Source organism: Neoarius graeffei, chromosome 4 (assembly GCF_027579695.1).
Source record: "Neoarius graeffei isolate fNeoGra1 chromosome 4, fNeoGra1.pri, whole genome shotgun sequence".
NCBI classification, from domain to species: domain Eukaryota; kingdom Metazoa; phylum Chordata; class Actinopteri; order Siluriformes; family Ariidae; genus Neoarius; species Neoarius graeffei.
In genome coordinates, this window is record NC_083572.1 from 26,994,437 (window position 1) to 27,017,708 (window position 23,272).

General features: G+C 41.0%; 1 protein-coding gene across 2 annotated transcripts; it reads left to right on the forward strand.

Moving 5' to 3' along the window:
* The first annotated feature begins 2,533 nt into the window (after positions 1-2,533).
* tubb1 (tubulin, beta 1 class VI) lies at positions 2,534-21,568 on the forward strand. 2 transcript variants are annotated; one of them, XM_060919079.1, is made up of 4 exons: positions 2,534-2,688; positions 3,488-3,596; positions 10,283-10,393; positions 19,077-21,568. In XM_060919079.1, the coding sequence occupies exons 1-4, from the start codon at positions 2,632-2,634 to the stop codon at positions 20,486-20,488; spliced, it is 1,689 nt and encodes a 562-aa protein (XP_060775062.1). In that variant the 5' UTR covers positions 2,534-2,631; the 3' UTR covers positions 20,489-21,568. The 2 variants fall into 2 exon arrangements, with proteins under 2 accessions (XP_060775062.1, XP_060775063.1); XM_060919080.1 differs by lacking the exon at positions 19,077-21,568 and adding an exon at positions 11,776-13,067 and having other exon boundaries at positions 2,551-2,688.
* Positions 21,569-23,272: the final 1,704 nt, after the last annotated feature.

Below are 23,272 nucleotides of genomic sequence, written 5' to 3' on the forward strand. Positions count from 1 at the left end.
GCCAGTGGGATTAAATTTAATCAACTAATTATGTGACTTATGAAGTGAATTGGTTGGACCAGCTCTTATTTGGGGGTTTCATATGAAAGGGGGTGAATACTTGTGCACACTCCAGATTTCAGTTTTTTCATCTTAATTATTGTTTGTATCACAATAAAAAAAAGTGCACCTTTAAAGTGGTAGGAACGTTGTATAAATCAAATGCTGCTAACCCCCTTCTCCCCCCCCAAAAAAAATCAATTTTAATTCCAGCTCGTAATGCAACAGAACAAACACCAAGGGGGGTAAATACTTTTGCAAGTGTGTGGGTTTTTTTTTCCCTGATTTTGTTATATTTCCCAGTCAATTGTCAGTGAAATATAAACATGATGCATCTCCTATTCACTTTGTACAGGAAATCATATATTTGGACGCTGTCCGGGAAATAAGCCGTTGGCCGGGAACTATGACCAACCCTGATTTAAGAGTACTCCATCAATTATACTTGCACTCAATTTAAACTAAAATCATGTAGTTAAAACAATCATGCCCATTTTGTCAATTTGTGCATGTGAGTATGACATGTAGATTTCATCTTATCTCATTATCTCTAGCCGCTTTATCCTTCTACAGGGTCGCAGGCAAGCTGGAGCCTATCCCAGCTGACTACGGGCGAAAGGCGGGGTACACCCTGGACAAGTCGCCAGGTCATCACAGGGCTGACACATAGACACAGACAACCATTCACACTCACATTCACACCTACAGTCAATTTAGAGTCACCAGTTAACCTAACCTGCATGTCTTTGGACTGTGGGGGAAACCGGAGCACCCAGAGGAAACCCACGCGGACACGGGGAGAACATGCAAACTCCACACAGAAAGGCCCTCACCGGCCCCGGGGCTTGAACCCAGGACCTTCTTGCTGTGAGGCGACAGCGCTAACCACTACACCACCGTGCCGCCCTCGACATGTAGATTTGATATTGTCAATTGTGCTTAGCCTCCGGTAAATGAAAATAACTACTGAACAAACTAGCACAGGGCGGCACGGTGGTGTAGTGGTTAGCGCTGTTGCCTCACAGCAAGAAGGTCCTGGGTTCGAGTCCCGGGGCCGGCGAGGGCCTTTCTGTGTGGAGTTTGCATGTTCTCCCCGTGTCCGCGTGGGTTTCCTCCGGGTGCTCTGGTTTCCCCCAAAGACATGCAGGTTAGGTTAACTGGTGACTCTAAATTGACCGTAGGTGTGAATGGTTGTCTGTGTCTATGTGTCAGCCCTGTGATGACCTGGCGACTTGTCCAGGGTGTACCCCGCCTTTCGCCCGTGGTCAGCTGGGATGGGCTCCAGCTTGCCTGCGACCCTGTAGAAGGATAAAGTGGCTAGAGATAATGAGATGAGATGAGACAAACTAGCACAATAACATTTCTTTTTATTTGCATCCCTCACTGCCATTTCCGCCTTTGGCTCTGGTCCTTCTTTGATTTAGGCTACTGAGGCTAATTTACTCAGTTCATTTTTCTTTTTGAATTTGAACCATTGAGCTTGAGCTCTCACATTCAGTATCAAACATATCTAGACTTTGGCTTTGAGCTAATCTGGGACATTTCTATCAAAAGTCTGGCACAGTTAGTGTTGATCCCAGATATCAATGTCAGATTTTCAAAAAAAAACCCCAGACAAGACAGATTTTCTGGGTTTTTTTTTTTTTGCTCTTGCAAGCCATCCTAAAATGCTATAGGGGGTCCATGCAAATGGCACTGTGTGCACACATGTAAAAATGATCACACTTTCAATACTCAAGGTGAAATGTCCTTCCACAACCTTTGACTTGATGGTTTGTACAGTTCACTGCTGCACATGCAGGCATTTTTCTTGTAAATTTTCTCACCAACTACAAAAATAACTTGTGTAGCTTCCAGTAGCCTAAATGACTGTTCCACTCTGCGGTGTGAGTGGTAAGATGGGGGCCAGATGGCTTCACTCTGACGAGCCTGTAAGTCCTCCAGATTTGTACATAGAGCTCAGTGTGATCAGCAGTAGTTGGATGCTGCTAAACTCAATTTCAGCCATCATACAGGTTTGAATATGATGCAAAACTGAGACCTCTGGTGACAAGTGGTGGAATTGAATGGTGAATGAATGTGATACCAGTTTGTGTCTGAATGTCCCAGATAGTATTATCATCCACAGGCGTGATGGGCAGAAACGTCATCTCGTACATTCTTGCCAACATTTTTCTTCATATTGTATTCACTTAGAAAGCATAAATGCCAGGGCATCCATATAAATTTTCACTCATTTATAATAATAATAGCATTATCCCTCCCAATATAAGCTATGATACACTTTAACAACACTCCTTTAATGTGGATTACTTAAATTAATACAGATTTAACATTTGCTTAAGATTGTCTGCAATTCACAAGTGTATCAACATTTTAGAAATAGGAAAACAACATGCTTTTGTGATATACCACTAAAATGAAATGCTGTTATCTCTTACTAACCAAGTGTTTGTTTATATAGATATTCTTACTGTATATAAATTGACAGGAGAGTGGGGGAGACTCCCTGACAATGACCTCATCATTGGTATAATACTCACAGTAGGCTCTTGCATTTATCTTCTGCTTTGGAGTGTGAGTCTGAGCACCATGCGCGAGATTGTTCATCTTCAGATCGGGCAATGTGGGAATCAGATCAGTTCAAAGGTATGTGATAGCAAAACTGTTATTTTAATTTCACCTACATTTTCCCACACGAGTATAATATAATAGATATAACATTCTTTAACATATTCAAATACACAGCCAAAACACAGTTAAAAAGGTTTGGCACTTTCTGAAAAAGGCACATTTTTTGCCCTTATGTTGACCAATTAATTAAAATTGAATCTAGAGTTTGCAGAATGAATGAAAAGCTGATTATAATGAAAAGCTGATGTCCATATCTGATTTATGACTTTTATATAGTTTGTCTTTGTATGTATAGTTAAACATACCAATAAACCGACTATTTTGACATAGGTGTAACTATATTTTATATTCTAAGATATTGTTAGTATAATGCCTCTGCAAAGTGGCAGGGTGGTTTTTCTTCATCCAAGTGTACTGAAAGATAAACATGAGGAACAAGCTAGAAAGGATGTGGTGCCTTTATTAAAGATAAGTACAGAGTAGTTTATATAGTTGACAAATAATACTTTAGGAAATTAAATGGCTAGCCTCTTAATGAACAGCTAACCTAGTTTTAATTAGGGTAATGCCATTGATTACATCAGCTTTGTAATTTGGACAAAAATGGTGGTTTAAATTAACCAAAAGAATGGTTAGCTACACGAATTTGCAAATACCAGTATATGTGTATGTTCATTGTACATTTAATTGGACATTCTCTTCATTTTAGTTAGTGTGGGAATAAATTCAAGATTCAAGACTTTTCATTACAGTGCCTGAAGTTGATGTGCTCATTTCAAGTCTTGTATTTGAACATTGTGTTTTTTTTTTAAAGTTTTGGGAAGTTATCAGTGATGAACATGGTATCAGCACAGAGGGGACATATGAGGGGGATATGGACCTTCAGCTGGAGAGGGTTAATGTCTACTTTAATGAAGCAAATGGTAAGAGATTTGAATTTATGAGTTTATTGTTCTGTAATAAAAGTTATTATTAAAATATACAGTAAAGTGGATTGCCAGCTTGATTCAATTATTGACATCTGTCCCTATACTTTTGCTCACTTAAAAGTTGGGTGGCCTGCCATCAAAGGTGTTATGTTCTAAGATGTTTAACACATCTAAATATCAGGGAATTAAATCTGAAATTCTAATCTATTATCTCATATTCAACTTTTGATCGCAAACCCAAATGTCTTTAAGCTATAGCAAAACCAAAAGAACTGGCTTTGCCATTCCAATACTTTCAGAAGGGACTGTACATAATTACAGTTGTTGGCAGTAATTTTTCCTGCTACATAACAGCTCGATAAAACCTTTAAACTGTGGGTGGTAAAAGAGAGCAACTGGACTTGCTTGAAGATTCTTGAAGACGTTTCACCTCTCATCTGAAAGGCTTCTTCAGTTTTGTCTAGTCAGACAGAACTGAAGAAGCCTTTCAGATGAGAGGTGAAACGTCTTCAAGAATCTTCAAGCAAGTCCAGTTGCTCAGGTAGTCCAGTAGGGAGCATCAGGTATTTATCCTCTCATGGGTGAAAAGCTCATCTAAGGTGTCATTGAGTCATCCAGTTGGTGTGGGTCACTGGGGGCTGGTTGTGAACGGCCTCGAGAATCGTTAGGATGATCAATGGATTGCCTGTTAGGGTGATCAATGGAATGCTGATTCTCTCTGTCCTCATGTGAGTCAGTCACTACGTTTACATGCACATAGAGAGAATCGAATTTCTGCCGTTGCTCGACTGAAATCGAAGTTCAAAATGCCATGTATACACCTTAATTCGGCTGAAATTGAACCGAACTTGATTTCTTGGAATCGAGCTACACGACCTAGATTATGCGATTTCTGCCGAGCTACTTTGTGCATGTAAACCCTATTGAGCTACGTATTCGAGCTACTTACTTCAGCACTACCCCTTCCGGAAGTGACAAGACCACAGGGGAAACACAACAGCCTCGGTCGGCATGACAACGAATCATGACAACGGCATGAATCTTTTCTTTTTGTGGCATTGTTTGCACTGTTAAAATTTAGCTCACTTACTGTATCACCAAATACATCTGTACAGCTGTTGCATAGCTGTGAATTGTGTCGAAAAAACAGCCTCGGTCGGCATGACACTTCACCTTAGCCGCCCACTTTATTAGGAACACTTCTGTTCGTACATACAAACTACAAACACTCTTCTTAGAGTTTAGAGTTTATTTTATTTTTAAAAGGGACAGTGTACAAATTAAACATTATCCTTGTGGTAAGGACAGATGTCTGTACCAGGTTATAGCAGTGCATGCTAATTTCCGCCTGTAGTCACTTTGTTTATACTCTTGAATAGCTCTTCTTCATGACGATAACCGGAAGTGTACCAACACGATGGGGCGTGTAGCGCCACCTGTGGCTCGGGTGCACAATGCACCTCATAACAATAGCTCGATTTAAACACTGTGCATGTAGGATTGGATTTCTCTGGCACCCTGCTGGGACCTTCAGCTCGATTACCGACAGCAGCTCGATTTGGATGTGCATGTAAACGTAGTCACTGAAAACAGCTGGGTTTTGGTGTGCATTCAGGCTACATCCACACGACAACGGCAACGAGATGTTATTTAAAAATATATCGCGTCCAAATGGGCAACAATCAGTAAAATATCAGGTCCATATGGCAACGCAATGCTTGCTGAAAACGATGCAATACACATGCCACACCTCTAGGGGCGCTGTAAGACGGTCCCTTCGGAGACACCAGAACAATAGAAGAAGTAAGGACGCATGCGCATAATGCGCGAGACTTCATATTAGCCACAAAGTCAGGAAAATCTGTTTGTAAAGTTACATTATAATGACCAAATACAATGAAAAGTATTTTTCCAGTCTCACCTGTGAAAGGTAATCCCATGTGATCTCGTTTGGACAGCAAACCTGTTGGTACAGTTAAACGCAGCTAATCTTTATTCTCCGCTTTGACCTCTCCAATATGGCGGCGAGGATGACGTATGATTCTACGCAGAAGGCGGCATCTTTAATGGTCCGGAATAAATTGAATACTACACGTTGATGGATTAATTTGTTTCTCACCTGTGAAAGGTAATCCCATGTGATCTTGTTTGGACGGTAAACTTGTTGGTACAGTTAAAGGCAGCACATGAATCTTTATTATCCGCTTTGACCTATCCAATATGGCGGCGAGGATGACATATGATTCTACGCGGAAGGCAGCGTCTTTAATGGTCCGGAATAAATTGGATTAATTTGCTCCTCTATGCCCTTTTTGAGGAATGTATTGTCGGACTTAAATCAACATCTGAAGAGGTGAGATCGCTCCTTTTTTTCCCTATTTTTGCTGGCGGGATTGCACCATTACACAATAAATATTCACAGTGAAAATATTTTGTAAGCGCATTTCATGAACCAAGTTATAGGATTTGTTGACAACTCGCATCGCAATGAGAAGATCATTGGCACTACTGGTGTTAAGAATCAGACCATTTCATAAATGAATATTTTGCTGTAGAGCTGCAGTGTTTGTACAGTTGCATGTTTTTGCTTCACTATTACTGTCACTATTCTGCTTCTTGCATTACTACTGTGAACTAACACTGAACATAATAATAATAATAATAATAATAATATCCAAGCTCGTGTTTCACTCTCACTAGTGCTCTGTAAGGCTTTTTCCTGGTGATATTCGTTACACTTCTACCCGGCGTGAAGCACTCACAGTCATGTGGTTGTGACATCATCGTAAACAAATCCGTTCTACTCATCCAGACGACTTCACAACGGCAACGTTGCCAGATCTTTCCACTCTGGAACCCGTTCTCAAAAAGGTTGCGTTTTGGGCACCCAAAACGCCGGTGCCGTGTGGACGCCAGGCCTAAACGATAAGCAATTGTATCGGAGTCACCTGAATCCGTTGCCGTGTGGACAGGGCCTCAGTTGTCTGGGAAGTGTGTCAAGGACTGCATTGTAGGTGGCTGATAAATGATGTCTTAGACCCACACCTCTGTTCAGTGATGGCCATTCCAGGTTGACAAAAATAGCTTCTTTAACTCCTCGCTCATACCAATGATCCTCTCTGGCTAAAATGCGTACATTGCAATCCTGAAATGAGTGTCCTTTGTTGTTAAGATGAAGGTAGATAACAGAGTCCTGGCCTGAGGAACACAACATTCCAGTACATTTCAGACCCAGTAACACCCTGAAGCAGAAACTGGTCCACCCTAAGGACAGAATACCCAGACACAAACAGGACAACGTAGTGTATGCCATTCAGTGCAGTGAGGAATGCATGGACTCATATTGGGGACACTAAACAACCACTTCACAGGCGCATGGCTCAACACAGGAGAGCCAGTTCCTCGGGCCAGGACTCTGCTGTCTACCTTCATCTTAACAACAAAGGACACTCATTTCAGGATTGCAACGTATGCATTTTAGCCAGAGAGGATCATTGGTATGAGCGAGGAGTTAAAGAAGCCATTTTTGCCAACCTGGAATGGCCATCACTGAACAGAGGTGGGGGTCTAAGGCCCTGTCCACACGGCAATGGATTCAGGTGAATCCAATACAATTGTTTATCGTTTAGGCCTGGCGTCCACACGGCACCGGCGTTTTGGGTGCCCCAAAACGCAATCGTTTGAGAACAGGTTCCAGAGTGGAAAGATCTGGCAACATTGCCGTTGCAAAGTCGTCTGGATGAGTAGAACGGATTTGTTTACGATGATGTCACAACCACATGACTGTGAGTGCTTCACGCCGGGTAGAAGTGTAACGAACTCGATGCGAGTTGTCAACAAATCCTATAACTTGGTTCATGAAACGCGCTTACAAAATATTTTCACTGTGAATATTTATTGTGTAATGGTGCAAAGAGAGAGAGAGAGAGAGAGAGAGAGAGAGAATTGCCCTTAGGGCAGAGTAAATCCCGCCAGCAAAAATAGGGAAAAAAAGGAGCGATCTCACCTCTTCAGATGTTGGTTTAAGTCCTACAATACATTCCTCAAAAAGGGCGTAGAAGAACAAATTAATCCATCAACGTGTAGCATTCAATTTATTCCGGATCATTAAAGACGCCGCCTTCCGCGTAGAATCATACGTCATCCTTGCCGCCATATTGGATGGGTCAAAGCGGAGAATAAAGATGCCTCATTCATGTGCTGCGTTTAACTGTACCAACAGGTTTGCCATCCAAACGAGATCACATGGGATTACCCTTCACAGGTGAGACTGGAAAAATACTTTTCATTGTATTTGGTCATTATAATGTAATTTTACAAACAGATTTTTCTGACTTTGTGGCTAATATGAAGTCTCGCGCATAACAGTTTATGCGCATGCGTCCTTACTACTTCTATTGTTCTGGTGTCTCCGAAGGGACCATCTTACAGCGCCCCTAGAGGTGTGGCATGTGTATTGCATCATTTTCAGCAAGCGTTGCATTGCCATATGGACCTGATATTTTACTGATCATTGCCCATGTGGATGCGATATTTTTTTAAATAACATCTCGTTGCCATTGTCGTGTGGATGTAGCCTAAGACATCATTTATCAGCCACCTACAATGCAGTCCTTGGCACACTTCCCAGACAACTGAATGCACACCAAAACCCAGCTGTTTTCAGTGACTCACATGAGGACAGAGAGAATCAGCATTCCATTGATCACCCTAACGGGCAATCCATCGATCATCCTAACGATTCTCGAGGCCGTTCACAACCAGCCCCCAGTGACCCACACCAACAGGATGACTCAATGACACCTTAGATGAGCTTTTCACCCATGAGAGGATAAATTGAGGTTTTTCACCTGACGTCACAGGGTCACGTGACGCCCCGGTGTCCGCCATTTTGAAGGTCAAGCTAGCTAATGTCGACAACAGTAGCTAGTATGTTACTGTAGCAATGTTTACGTTCAGTCATTTGGATGACTGTTAAAACCTTTCAGTCTCAAGTTTTTCCTTTACTGTATTTACTAGTTTACTGTAATTATGATCCAGCAGCTATTTACACCGGATCCAGTGTAAATAGCTGCCGGAGCCGACGTCCCAGCCTGCCCGAGTGCACTAGCTCCCAGCCTGCCCGAGCACGCTAGCTCCAGCAAGCTCGGACGTCGGCTCCGGCAGCTATTTACACTGGATCCGGTGTAAATAGCTGCCGGATCATAATTACAGTAAACTAGTAAATACAGTAAAGGAAAAACTTGAGACTGAAAGGTTTTAACAGTCATCCAAATGGCAATGTAAACATTGCTACAGTAACATACTAGCTACTGTTGTTGACATTAGCTAGTGCTAGCAGCTAGCTGCTAGTACACTGCTACAACACAGACACCGACCCTAATAATACAGTTCTTGGTCATTGCCTGGTAACAGCAAATTTATAACGGGCCATGTCTCAACAGACTAAGAAGTTATTTCAATGACATTTAATAACATTTTGTTTATCCTGAGGACCGAAAGTAAATGAAAATGTGAACAAACCTTAGCTGTAATAAGATGGCGACCACTGGCTCCAGGGACGACCCACTGATGTAGGCATGTTACCCAGCCTGACACAAAATATTGGGTGGCACGGTGGTGTAGTGGTTAGCGCTGTCGCCTCACAGCAAGAAGGTCCTGGGTTCGAGCCCCGGGGCCGGCGAGGGCCTTTCTGTGTGGAGTTTGCATGTTCTCCCCGTGTCCGCGTGGGTTTCCTCCGGGTGCTCCGGTTTCCCCCACAGTCCAAAGACATGCAGGTTAGGTTAACTGGTGACTCTAAATTGACCGTAGGTGTGAATGGTTGTCTGTGTCTATGTGTCAGCCCTGTGATGACCTGGCGACTTGTCCAGGGTGTACCCCGCCTTTCGCCCGTAGTCAGCTGGGATAGGCTCCAGCTTGCCTGCGACCCTGTAGAAGGATAAAGCGGCTAGAGATAATGAGATGAGATGAGACACAAAATATTTGTAGGCATCCAAACTCTTGTACACTTTCAGATCAATACCTGTGTATGGCAATGGGTTTTTAACGACATAGGTATACAGATCATGCGGGCCGAAGTCAGGTAAAGACGAGGGCTTTGTGTACTTCCGTACGTCAGTGAACAACCCTGGTGGAAGCAGGTAAACGTCGTTCTCTAAGCCTGCTAACCTCAATTTTTGCAAATACCTCTCCCTCTGCTTGCCCTGTAAATGCCCTATGTCGCTGGATAGTGAAGGTGTTTTCTGCATCTCGCTCCTTTTTCTTTTATGTTTTTCGTTTGTCGCCTTCCTCGCATTCAAACTTATTTGAGCCGTGACGTCCAAAATGGCAGCATCACATGACTTGGTCACGTGGGTGAAAAACCTCAATACCTGATGCTCCCTACCAGTCAGACAGAACTGAAGAAGCCTTTCGGATGAGAGGTGAAACGTCTTCAAGAATCTTCAAGCAAGTCCAGTTGCTCTCTTTTACCACCCACAGTTTACTGTGACCTGGATGACTGAGAATCTTCACAGATAGATAAAACCTTTACCATTTTCTTAAGAATTAAATCTGTACAAACCTTTACTGTTTTCTTAAGAATCCAATCCTTTGCAAGAAATGAGTAATTCAACAAGAAATAACGTATAGTAATTACTCTAAGATTTTGCTGATGAATATTTCTTGTTGTATACTCTTAGGTGGAAAGTATGTCCCCCGGGCACTGCTGGTGGATTTGGAACCAGGAACAATAGACAGTGTGAGGGGAAGTCACATTGGAAAACTCTTCAGACCAGATAACTTCATACATGGTGAGACCAAGTGTAAAAGCTCCTTATTTACAAGAGATTTCTCAATGGCAGTAAAATCTACTGGTAAGAATAAATCTGTAAATATTATACATTATTTTACCTTAGCAGCCAGAGTGACCCAGTAGCTCAGGTATTAAGCCTGAGGCATAATGTACCAAGGGGCAGAACAGTGGTGCAGTGGTTAGCATTGTTGCCTTACAGCAAGAAGGTTCTGGGTTTGAGCCCAGCCTTTGTGTGAAATTTGCGTATTCTCCTTGTGCCTGCATGGGTTTCCTCAGGGTGCTCTGCTTTCCTCCCACAGTCCAAAGACATGCAGATTAGGTCAACTGGCTACTCTAAATTGTCCATAGGTGTGTACTGCCGCTTTTCCACTACAAACGCGGCTGTGCTGAGTCGAGCTGAGCGGGGCTGTTGGAGTTGCATTTCGACTACAACCGCGCTGAACCGTGCTGGCTGGAAGTGGGTGGACACATTGGGTGGAGTTAGCGAAAGTGGGTGGACGTCACGTGATGTCGTTAAGCAGCGCAAACAGTGACATCAGTGAGCTTTTAAGCGGTAGTCTCACAACCCGAATAGTAAACAATAAACATGGAGGACATGGAGTCGTTAGTGTTGCTGGTCTTGGTGCTGTGGCTTGTTGTCACCGACAACGCCAACAGATACTGGCAAGAGCGTATAGATGAGGCGAGGCGCATAAGGCTTCAGAAATTCTCGTAATTCGTAATTATTATTCTTCCGGGTTTGCGGTGTTTACAGATCCCAGCGTGCTCGCGGGGCGTGTGTGGGCATGTGAGGACACTCCTCCTCACCAATCAGTGCACAGGGGAGTGTCTGCTCATGCCCCCAGCCTCACTCGGCACAGTTTGGCTCGCTTCAGCCCCACTCCAAAATGGTGCGAGTTTTAGGGGCTAAGCAGGGCTGAAGCGAGCCGAGTCATGCTGTTTTTTGGTAGTCGAAACGCGAGCCGTGTCGGGCTGAAGTGAGCTGAAGCGAGCTGAAGTGAGCTGAAAAAGGGTAGTGGAAAAGGGCCATATGTGTACCCACCACCAGATGAGGGTTTGGGTCCCTCTGGTGTACTCTAATCACCCAAGCGAATTCATGGAAGCTTCCTGGTTTGCAGATCCTCAACTATGGTATGAGGATGGTAGTGGACAGAAATAATGTATGGTACCAAATAACATGTACAGAACTGAATAAGCTATAAAGCGCTTTTTTTTTTTAAATCTTATGTATGTTTAGATAAAGGTTACCATACAACCTACAGGTTACCATACACCTAGTAGTAATACCTAAAGGTTACCATACAATTTTGTACAACAAAGTAGAGGTCTTGGTTTCTGTTTCTGTCAATGTAATTTATTTCCTCATGCATTAATTGACAGGGAGTTCTGGAGCTGGAAATAACTGGGCAAAAGGTCACTACACAGAGGGGGCAGAGTTGGTTGAGCAAGTAGTAGACCGTGTCCGTAATGAAGCTGAAAGCTGTGACTGCCTGCAGGGCTTCCAGTTTGTTCACTCTTTGGGTGGTGGTACTGGCTCAGGCATGGGCACCCTTCTCATCAACAAAATCCGTGAAGAGTTTCCAGACCGAATCATGAATAGCTTTAGTGTGATGCCCTCTCCTAAAGTCTCTGATACAGTAGTGGAGCCATATAATGCCACACTGTCCATTCACCAACTGATTGAGAATACAGATGAGACATACTGCATTGACAATGAAGCTCTTTATGATATCTGTTTCCGTACACTCAAGCTCACCACACCAACATATGGAGATCTCAATCACCTTGTCTCTATGACTATGAGTGGGGTTACAACTTCTCTGCGCTTCCCAGGTCAGCTGAATGCTGACCTCCGCAAGCTGGCTGTAAATATGGTGCCATTTCCCCGCCTTCACTTCTTTATGCCTGGCTTTGCTCCTCTCACACCACGTGGAAGTCAGCAATACCAGGCCCTCACTGTTCCTGAACTCACCCAGCAGATGTTTGATGCCCGGAACATGATGACTGCATGTGACCCCCGGCGTGGCCGCTACCTCACTGTTGCAGGAGTTTTTCGCGGTCGCATGTCCACTAAAGAGGTAGACGAACAAATGCTCACTGTTCAGCAGAAGAACAGCAATTGCTTTGTGGAGTGGATCCCCCACAATGTTAAAGTGGCTGTTTGTGACATCCCACCACGTGGCCTTAAAATGGCATCTACTTTCATTGGAAACAACACAGCCATCCAAGAGATTTTCCGGCGAGTTGGGGAGCAGTTTGCCATGATGTTCCGCCGCAAGGCTTTTCTGCACTGGTATACAGGAGAGGGCATGGATGAGATGGAGTTCACAGAGGCGGAGAGCAACCTCAATGATCTAGTATCGGAGTATCAGCAATATCAGGATGCCACAGCTGAGCTGGAGTGGGAGCCAGAGGAAGAAATGACCGAGGTAGAGGGAAATCTGGCAACAGTAATAAACACAAGAATGGACATAACTGAGACCATCAGTGAATCTTAGTCTAGTGAACAACTCAAGTGAAGAGGGTTGCGTTACCAACTGTGCTATTTCTTGAATATCGAAAAATATTGATGTGAAAAATGATACTATTACTACAATATATTGATATGAAAACATTAGAATGACAACATGAATGCTCTTTTCATTAAAAATATTAATTTCTACTTAACAAAATTGTTTGTAAAATGAGTGTTAGTATACTTTGTCACTTTTTGCAGCATGTAATTTGTTTCAAAACATGCACAATTATGTACCAACCAGCATTATTTTTAAATAAATGTTCCAACATTTAGTAGATAGTGTATATAAACAATAAATGTTACACAATGTTCATTTAATGAACATTTCTGTTGCTTTGGAACAGAAATGTTCCATTAATGTATGTGTGCAAAATCTGAAATTGTGTAAAAAGATGTCACTGTTAATACCCCCATGAAGATCTGAAAGGGAACCCTAGCCTTCCAAACAGATGGTCTGACAGGATATGATTAAACTCAAGCAGCTCTGTAGATATTGATAAGCAGCTCAGAAAAAAAACAAACTCTATTAACCGCAAATGATAGTGAAAGCTGCTGTAAGTGATATTGGCAACTTCCTAACTTCCTCTTGACTTAGCCACTGAAAAAGCTCACCCCCTCTCTTCAGTCACATGCTCTCCTTGCAGAGACATTGACATACTCGGAGCATAGCATGTAGCACCATAATGCAGAAAGTGCTGGTGTATGTAGGATTTTGCCACACTTGGATTCAAAGTTAGAAAATGAATTACACTGGCTTAATTTGTATAGTTAAACAACTGTGGCACTTGGTTGGACCAAAAGTCTGCAATCACCACTTTTTTTTTTGTAACCAACATTCAAGCAAACGATACTCATAGCTATCTACAAGCAATAACAGTATTTTCATTTTAGTTATATGATTGAATTTTAATACTGACCTGCATAAATACTGAATGGTCATTTTCTTGAAAACTAAATGGTGGTCTTTGACCTTTGCACAGTACTGTACATTCCTTGTATACTCACTTATCTCCACATTAAAACATATTTACAAGCCAGGAAAGTAAAAGGGAAAACTATCCATCTAGTTAGAGACATGGAACATAATTTACTATACAGTTTTAATTTAAAGTTTCAGTGGACACTAAATACTATTTCCAGGATACCACCAACAGAAACTTAACTCCACTTTAGTGTTTGTCACAATCGCTGACCACAGTTTCAGACAACACCCAGATGAACTTATCTGTTTCACCAGACTGTGTGTCTGAAGAAATTCTTAATTTGATACACTACAAATGCCTAATACTAAAGAAATTTCCTTTGTCATCTTATTTAATTTAAAGCAGAAAGGCCTAATTTAAATTAAATTCACAGTAGCCAAAACTGTGAGGAGAATGAACTAATTCATGTTGCAGCTATAATTTTAACTAAAAAAAAATTGCTGATCTTCATTTATACAGTGCCTTGCAAAAGTATTCATCCCCCTTGGCATTTGTCCTGTTTTGTTGCATTGCAAGCTGGAATTAAAATGGATTTTTTTTGGGGGGGGGGGGGAGGGGGGTGTTTAGCACCATTTGATTTACACAATACGCCTACCACTTTAAAGGTGCACTTTTTTTTTTTATTGTGACACAAACAATAATTAAGATGAAAAATCTGGAGTGTGCATAAGTATTCACCCCCTTACATATGAAGCCCCTAAATAAGAGCTAGTCCAACCAATTCATTTCATAAGTCACGTAATTAGTTAATTAAGATCCAGCTGTGTGCAATCAAAGTGTCACATGATCTGCCACATGATGTCTGTATAAATCAACCTGTTCTGGAAGGACCCTGACTCTGCAACACTACTAAGCAAGCAACATGAAAACCAAGGAGCACTCCAAACAGGTCAGAGACAAAGTTGTGGAGAAGTATAGATCAGGGTTGGGTCATAAAAAAATATCCCAAACTTTGAATATCCCAGGGAGCACCATTTAAATCCATTACAGCAAAATCGAAAGAATATGGCACCCACTACAAACTTGACAAGAGAAGGCCACCCACCAAAACTCACAGACCGGGCAAGGAGGGCATTAATCAGAGATGCAACAAAGACACCAACGATAACACTGAGGGAGCTGCAAAGATCCACAGTGGAGATGGGAGTTTCTGTCCATAGGACCACTTTAAGCCATACACTCCATAGAGTGGGGCTTTATGGAAGAGTGGCCAGAAAAAAAGTCATTGCTTTTAAAAAAATCACATTTGGAGTTTGCCCAACAGCATGTGGCAGACTCCCCAAACACACGGAAGAAGATTCTCTGGTCAAATGAGACAAAAATTGAACTTTTTGGCCATCATGGGAAACACAATGTATGGCGCAAACCCAACACCCTGAGAACACCCTACAATGAAGCATGGTGGTGGCAGCATTATGCTGTGGGGATGTTTTTCATCTGCAGGGACAGGAAAGCTGGTCAGGACTGAAGGAAAGATGAATGGCACTAAATACAGGGCAATTCTGGAGGAAAACCTGTTTGAGGCAGCCAGAGGTTTGAGACTGGGATGAAGGTTCATGGTCTAGCAGGACAATGACCCTAAACATACTGCTAAAGCTACACTGGAGTGGTTTTTAAACCACAGGGAAGGCCACTTGGGGAAACATTTAAATGTCTTGGAATGGCCTAGTCAAAGCCCAGACCTCAATCCAATTGAGAATCTGTGGCATAACTTAAAGATTGCTGTACACCAACACAACCCATCTAACTTTAAGGAGTTGGAACAGTTTTGCCTTGAGTAATGGGCAAAACTCCCAGCGGTTAGATGTGCTAAGCTAATAGAGACATACCCCAAGAGACTTGCAGCTGTAATTGTAGCAAAAGGTGGCTCTATAAAGTATTGACTTTGGAGGGGGGGGGGGTACTTATGCACACTCCAGATTTCTGTTTTTTCATCTTAATTATTGTTTGTGTCACAACAAAAAAAATGTGCACCTTTAAAGTGGTAGGCATGTTGTGTAAATCAAATGGTGCTAACCCCCAAAAATCCATTTTAATTCCATCTTGTAATGCGACAAAACAGGACAAACACCAGTGGGGATGAATACTTTTGCAAGGCACTGTACAAAAAGAAGTCACCTTAAAGCTCTTTTATTATTATGTAAAACAATTTGAGCACTGAGTGATATACAGGATACACACTGATTTTTTTTTCTTTTCTACCAGTAATTTTAAACTCTATCCTGCTACAGGGGCCCACCTCAGAATCACCCCAAAACAAAATGGCAGCTCCTATTAAAGTCATTGTAAAATCATTCTTTTTTGAGCACAGACTTCTGATTGGTGGCCCAATGGAGGCTTCTCATTGGCTAAAGCATAACTTCTGCTGAACTTGAAATAAAACAGACCCACTCGTATTTCCCATTATATGGCATCTTAAGGTTTCAACTACACGGTCGCAATTCTGTGTTTAACATGCTAAGAACTTTTGCAATGATAGCAATCAGTGGTGAGGAAACACAAGATGGTTACACACAAGATCCTCTAAATATTTTAACTCAAATTATTCCTAGGCTCAGCTTCATGGAGCCTAGTGTGAGAAAGACCCCTATCATATGATATTATAATATCATAAATTCAGGCTAAGTAATACAACATAATTTCTCAATTATCTTAGAAAAATATTTGTAGCAGCCTGATGCAGTTTTGTGTGTCAGGTCCATAAAATATTGGAATGAGAGAGTACTAACTTTCTAAACTTTCGCTCTTCCTACTCAAGCGAGTAGGACGCTTCTTTGCTTTGCTCCTGCTTTCTTGATCTTTATTTCTATACTTTACTTTCTCATTTAATTTCCACTATTTTTTTTTCATTTTATTTTTCATCTTTATCAGCTTTTAATTTAATTTAATTTCCACTATTTTTTCATTTTATTTTTCATCTTTATAAGATAAGTTAGCTTTTAAAACAAAATGCCAGGGGACAAAATATCCTGCAGAAAATGCATGGAACTAGAACAGAGGATTTCTATCCTGGAATCAAAGATTGATGCTCTGCCAAAGATGGACGAATTAAAAGCGATATCTCAGGAAAGGAGTACAGAAACAGTGGCTGAGAATGCAGAGATTGCACTCTGACAGACCGATGGCATTGCAGATCGAGTGTATGAATTCATCGATCAAGCTGGGCAAAATGTGAGTACAGAAAACTGGCAAATGATGGGTGGCAAGCCCAAAAATAAAAACAGAAGAGTAATTACCTCAACACCAGCTCGTTCTACAAATTACAGTAGGATTTACAATCCTATGGAAAATTCACAGCCCATAAGGCTTCAGAACAAATTTGAATGCCTCAGGGATGTGGAAGAGGATTTTTCAAGCGGACAAACACATCGTAAAAAGAGATCGCACCAAGATCGAAGAGCTGTGGGAAGAGGCAAAAAGCAGCTCGTTACACCACGTGATCCCACAACCCTTGTTCTTGGTGATTCCACTGTAAAACATTTAAAAGGTCATGGGATGATTATTTGCTGCCTTCCAAATGCATCCATCTCTGACACCAAAGACAGCATTTTGAAACTCATGTCCGAGCATAAAACTATCAAACGTATTGTTGTGCATGTTGGAGCAAATGATGTTTTCAGAGAACAGCTGTTTGTCCAAGATGATTTCAGAAAACTTTTTTCTGATCTCTATAAGACTGGAATACAATCTTTTATTAGTGGCCCACTCCCAGCGAGAGGAAGTTTTGCATTTTCTCGACTCTTCAGTCTTAACACCTGGCTTGGAAAAACTTGTTCTTCATTTGGTATGAACTTCATAGACAATTTTAACCTTTTCTGGAATCGCAGAGAATTCTTCAAGCCAAATAGCACTGAACTCAGCTGGATTGGAGCCAAGGTCTTAGTAGACCATTACAGACTTGCAATCTTTTCTCAGCCAGCACTGAGGAAAACAGTTAAGATGTCGCAGACTGACATAGTTACAAAAAACAATACCTCTGCAAAGACAAAACAATCATCTTTGCAAGTCGTCATTCAAGGACACACAGACATCTGATCTGCCAGACTGCCAAGATTCAAAGACAGACTGCCAAAAATCAGAGACAAACTGCCATACAAAGAACTCACCAATTTCTCGCTCTTCTGACTTCACTACGCCATCTCCATCTTCCACACGCATGGATTTCCCAAATAGTATGCAGATATTGCTCCCAATGGCTACACTCTTTTTCCAGCCCAAATCTGTCACGACAAGCAGTGTACCCAGTTCATCAAAACTGTGTTCGCCCAGGACTTTCAGCTGGCTCACCATCTAAAAGATACATGTCATCTCCAATCCTTTCACCCTCAAACCAAATGGAACATTTAGAAAGTCTTGTTTGATGTACTCTGGGTCCCTGCAAATGGGTGTAGTTTTGAAAACCAGCTGGGACCCAATATGCCTATGCCATTCTCTATTCCTGTGTTGATAAGAAATAGAAAACATAGAGCACATTTAACCCAGGGGGTAAACCAATCTAATCTCCTTCCTGTTTTAAAACAATATCAGAGTGCACAAGCAGATATTACTTCTAGACTTTCTGTAAAGCTAGCTCTTCTGAACGTTAGATTACTTTTAAACAAGTCATTTTTAATTAATGATCTTATCTGCAAACACAATCTTGATTTTTTGCTTCTAACTGAAACTTGGCTGGATCAAGCAAACAGTGCTACCACCCTTATTGAAGCAGCTCCCCCAAATTTAAATTTTTTGAATGTTACTCGACAAGGGAAAGGTGGAGGGATCGCAAATATATTAAAAGTCTCTTTTCAATGTAAACAATCCTCACTTGGTGATTTTACATCCTTTGAACACTTATGTGCACTTGTTACATGCTCTCCTAACAAATTCTTATTAACTATTTATAGGCCTCCAAGACATTCAGCCAAAGTCTTTCTTGAAGAGTGAACTGTTGTCAGTCATTTGCTTAGAGTTTGATTGTCTAATTATATCTGGGGATTTTAACTTGCATGTAGATAATACTGAAAACACTTATGCCAAAGAACTACTTGCACTTATTGACAACTTCAACCTAGTACAACATGTACAGGGGCCGACCCACTCTCGTGGTCATACCCTTGACCTCGTCATCACAAAGGGTCTTACTGTTTCTCCTACTGTTGTTGACCTGGCCTTATCTGATCATTTTTGTGTTTTCTCAGATGTTTCTATGTCTCCTCACATTCAGAACAGCTCAACGACTATGGGTAGGAGAGTCATAAAAGACAACACATGTGCTCTCTTTGAACAAGCTCTCTCTCAGAACTCAACCAAAATGTCAGACTCTGTAGATGATTTACTGGAAATTTTTAATTTAAATATGACCCAAATTATGGATGATATTGCTCCATTCAAAATCAAAAGAGTCAATGATAAGCAGAAAGCACCATGGAAGCAGTACCTGGCTGTTAAACTGCTAAAGAGAGAATGTAGAAAGACTGAAAGAAAATGGCGCAAATCTAAACTTCACATCCATTATCAAATCCATAAAGAGATGCTTTGTAATTATAATTATGAAATTCGTAAAGCAAGACAGTCTTTCTTCTCCAATATCATAAACAGGAATATGAACAATGCCCGTGTTCTATTTTCAACAGTAGAGAAGCTAACTAATCCCCCACCACAATTAGCACCTGAACTTCTCTCAGTTAATAAATGCAATGAGTTTGCATCCTTCTTCAAAGGTAAAATTGATAAAATATGGCAGAATATTGCTCATAATACATCTCAGCTGCAAAAAATTGAAAAACTGCAATCACCAATGACACAGATAGGTAACTTCAACACAATGTCAGAATTTTGTTTAATTGATGAGACTCTTGAAAAAACTGTACAAAATCTCAGTTCCTCAACATCTGAATTGGATACTCTGCCCACCAACTTTTTTAAGTCTGTTCATCTTATAATTACAGATGTGCTTCAAATTATAAATACATCCCTAGAGACTGGCGTTGTTCCTGTGTCCCTGAAAAAAGCCGTTGTAAAGCCCCTACTTAAAAAAATTAATCTGGATCCTTCAGTATTAAATAACTACAGGCCAATATCAAATTTACCATTCATCGGGAAAATCCTTGAAAAAATTGTCTTCAATCAATTAACTGCCTTCTTGATATCAAACAGCCGTTTTGATAATTTTCAGTCAGGTTTTCGTGCCAATCATAGCACTGAAACAGCGCTCATTAAAGTTATAAATGACATACGTCTTAATACTGATGCAGGCAAAACATCGGTCCTGGTATTACTGGACCCCAGTGCAGCTTTTGATACTGTTGATCACAACATACTGCTATATCGACTTGAACACTGGGTTGGATTGACTGGTAAAGTTATCAATTGGTTAAATTCATACTTAAAAGATAGAAGCTTCTTTGTTACCATGGGAAATTGTTCCTCGACGTCAATGTCCTTGACCTGTGGTGTCCCCCAGGGGTCGATTCTTGGACCATTACTTTTCAACCTTTATATGCTCCCACTTGGGCAAATTATCAATAACAATTCAATTTTGTATCACTGCTATGCAGATGACACCCAAATTTATTTTGCTTTATCACCTAATGATTATGCCCCCCCTTGAATGTCTCTACCAGTGTATTGATCAAATCAACAACTGGATGTCAGAAAATTTTCTTCAGCTGAACACAGATAAAACAGAAGTAATTCTATTTGGAAAAAAAGATGAAAGACTCAGGATTACCAGTATTCTTGACACAAAGGGGATTAAAACTAAAGAAATGGTTAAAAAACTTGGTGTTTTCATTGACAGCGAGCTAAACTTTGACAGTCACATGAAAGCAATCACTAAAACGGCATTCTATCACCTAAAAAACATTTCCAAACTAAGAGGACTTATGTCAAAAAATGATCTGGAAAAACTGATACATGCCTTCATCTCTAGTAGGGTTGATTACTGCAATGGCCTTTTCACAGGCCTGCCAAAAAAGACCATCAAACGACTTCAGCTGGTTCAAAATGCAGCAGCTAGGGTTCTCACACGAACAAAAAGAACAGAGCACATTACTCCAATTCTAAGGTCCCTTCACTGGCTTCCAGTAAGCTACAGAATTGACTTTAAAGCATTGCTGCTGGTGTACAAATCTCTAAATGGTACAGGGCCCAATTACCTCTCTGATATGTTGCAGTGGCCTAACCCAATCAGATCTACCAGATCGCAACAGAAAAATTTACTATTAAAACCTGTTGTTAAAACAAAGTATGGTGAAGCAGCTTTTAGCTACTATGCAGTGCAGCTATGGAACCAACTGCCAGAGGACATTAAAAATGCTCCTGCTGTTGGCAGCTTCAAATCTAGGTTAAAGACCAAGCTGTTTTCAGATGCTTTCTGTTAAATAATTAATATTGTCTTCTTTACATGTTTTATAATCTGTACTTTTACAGTCTCTGCATGTTTCAAATTTTACTTAACTTTTATTCCATTTTATTCTGCTGTTTTTTTCTCCCCCTATTTGAACTTCTACTTCATTTTATTTTATTTCTACTATTGTTTAATTCTTATATTTTTCCCATTTATTTTATGTAATTTTATTCTCTATTGTTTACTGTTTTGCTTTTACTTCTGTAAAGCACATTGAACTGCCACTGTGTATGAAATGTGCTATATAAATAAACTTGCCTTGCCTAAACTGGCTAACAAAAATACACTCCATAGTCTGACCTGCTGACCCTTGTAACACAGAAAGCCTGGCACAAAGATAACTGTGGCCATAGAAAAATAAATCTTGTATCCGTGTCAGTACTGCGTATGCATTATCTTGCCAAGGGAGATTTAAACTTCATGAAATTGAAGTCTGTTGATTTGCATGTTTTGTTGCCAGCAAAAATCTCATGGTTATGGAAAATTTCTAATTAGCTTTTTAGAAATAGAAGCCTTTACTTGTCACATTGTCACAGCAAAGTGAAATTCTTTCTTGTATTCAACCCATCTGAAGCAGTGAAAATGCACGCATGCACACACATACAGACACATGCACACAGAGAGAGAGAGAAGTGGTGTCCGGCAATTATTCTTTTTTCCCCCAAGAATTAGAAGCCTTTATTTGATGGCTCTGTGTAACGAATTTAGAGGGCTTACTAGTGTGCTGTTAACTTCACAGGCAGTTATCTGGTTTCAGTACAAACGGTTGCGTCCAGGTAAGCCTATTTTTAGCAATACCTTAACTTTTAAAATGGACAAAATGTTATAAAGTGTTATTTTTAATTTAAATGTATGGAGAATACATCAGGGCACTTGCCATGATCGGCAAACAGTGTTTATCTTTGAGTTTTATTTGACTTTAATTTCAAAGTGGTCTTCAGGCCAGGGGCACAGATGGTGGTGGTAGCGGATTACCATCCCTGCAGGGGAGTCAGCTGCAGGCCGGATGGCTTCCCAGCCCAAGCTGGGCGGTGAGAGTATGTAGCAGCAAGGGTGTGGTCGAGCGTCGGCTGTGAATGGCGAGCAGTCAGGCTGAACCAGCAGGTAACGTGATGAGTTACACCTGTGTCTAATTACTGACTGTCTATTAATGTGTGTCTCTGTGTGTCTTTCAGGTAACCAGGGAGAGAGATATTTTACCCTATATTTCACCAAAACACAAAGTTTCTACAAGGAGACAATGCTAAAGCAGGAAGTAACACTAACAAAGGAAGAGCTGCTAAAACAAGTAGTAATGCTAACACAGCAGAGGCGGTGTCAGGAAGTTTTGGATGGGGGGGGGGCGATGTGTCATGCACTGAAGGTGTGCCAAATCTAGGGGGGTCGGGGGGCATCCACCCCGAGAAATTTTGGAATTTTTAACCCTCTAAAACGCTATTTCCCACATTTTGAGAGGCAAATTTTGGTGGAGTAAAGCTAAGTTTAATATCTCTATTTATGCAGACAACTTACTATACTCAATAAAAAAAGGTTACTTATTCAAGAATAGAGCTGTCAAACGCAGTTTTCTTAATATGGCTACTCTGTCAATTTAAGAAAGTAACACTAACAAAGGAAGAGCTGCTAAAACAAGAAGTAATGCTAACACAGCAGAGGCGGTGTAACGAGCTATACTACACATGGATACAATGAACTGACCGGACAAGTCATACTCACACCGACTGGCTGTCAACACGTATCATGACAAAACTTCACACAGTGCTAGTCAAATATTTCAATGATTAGGTCAGATAGCCTTGGAAAATTTGAATAAACACGTAATAATATATAAAAAACGATCACATCTCTTGGCAATCCTGTTTTGACCGAGGAATAAGCCCATGAAAGTAATATTCCCAATCCTTCAAGTACCACTGTCCGCTCCCAGGAAATCCAGCTGACTGGTAATGACCGGTCGTAACACCAGATTGGGTGTGAATTAATTTT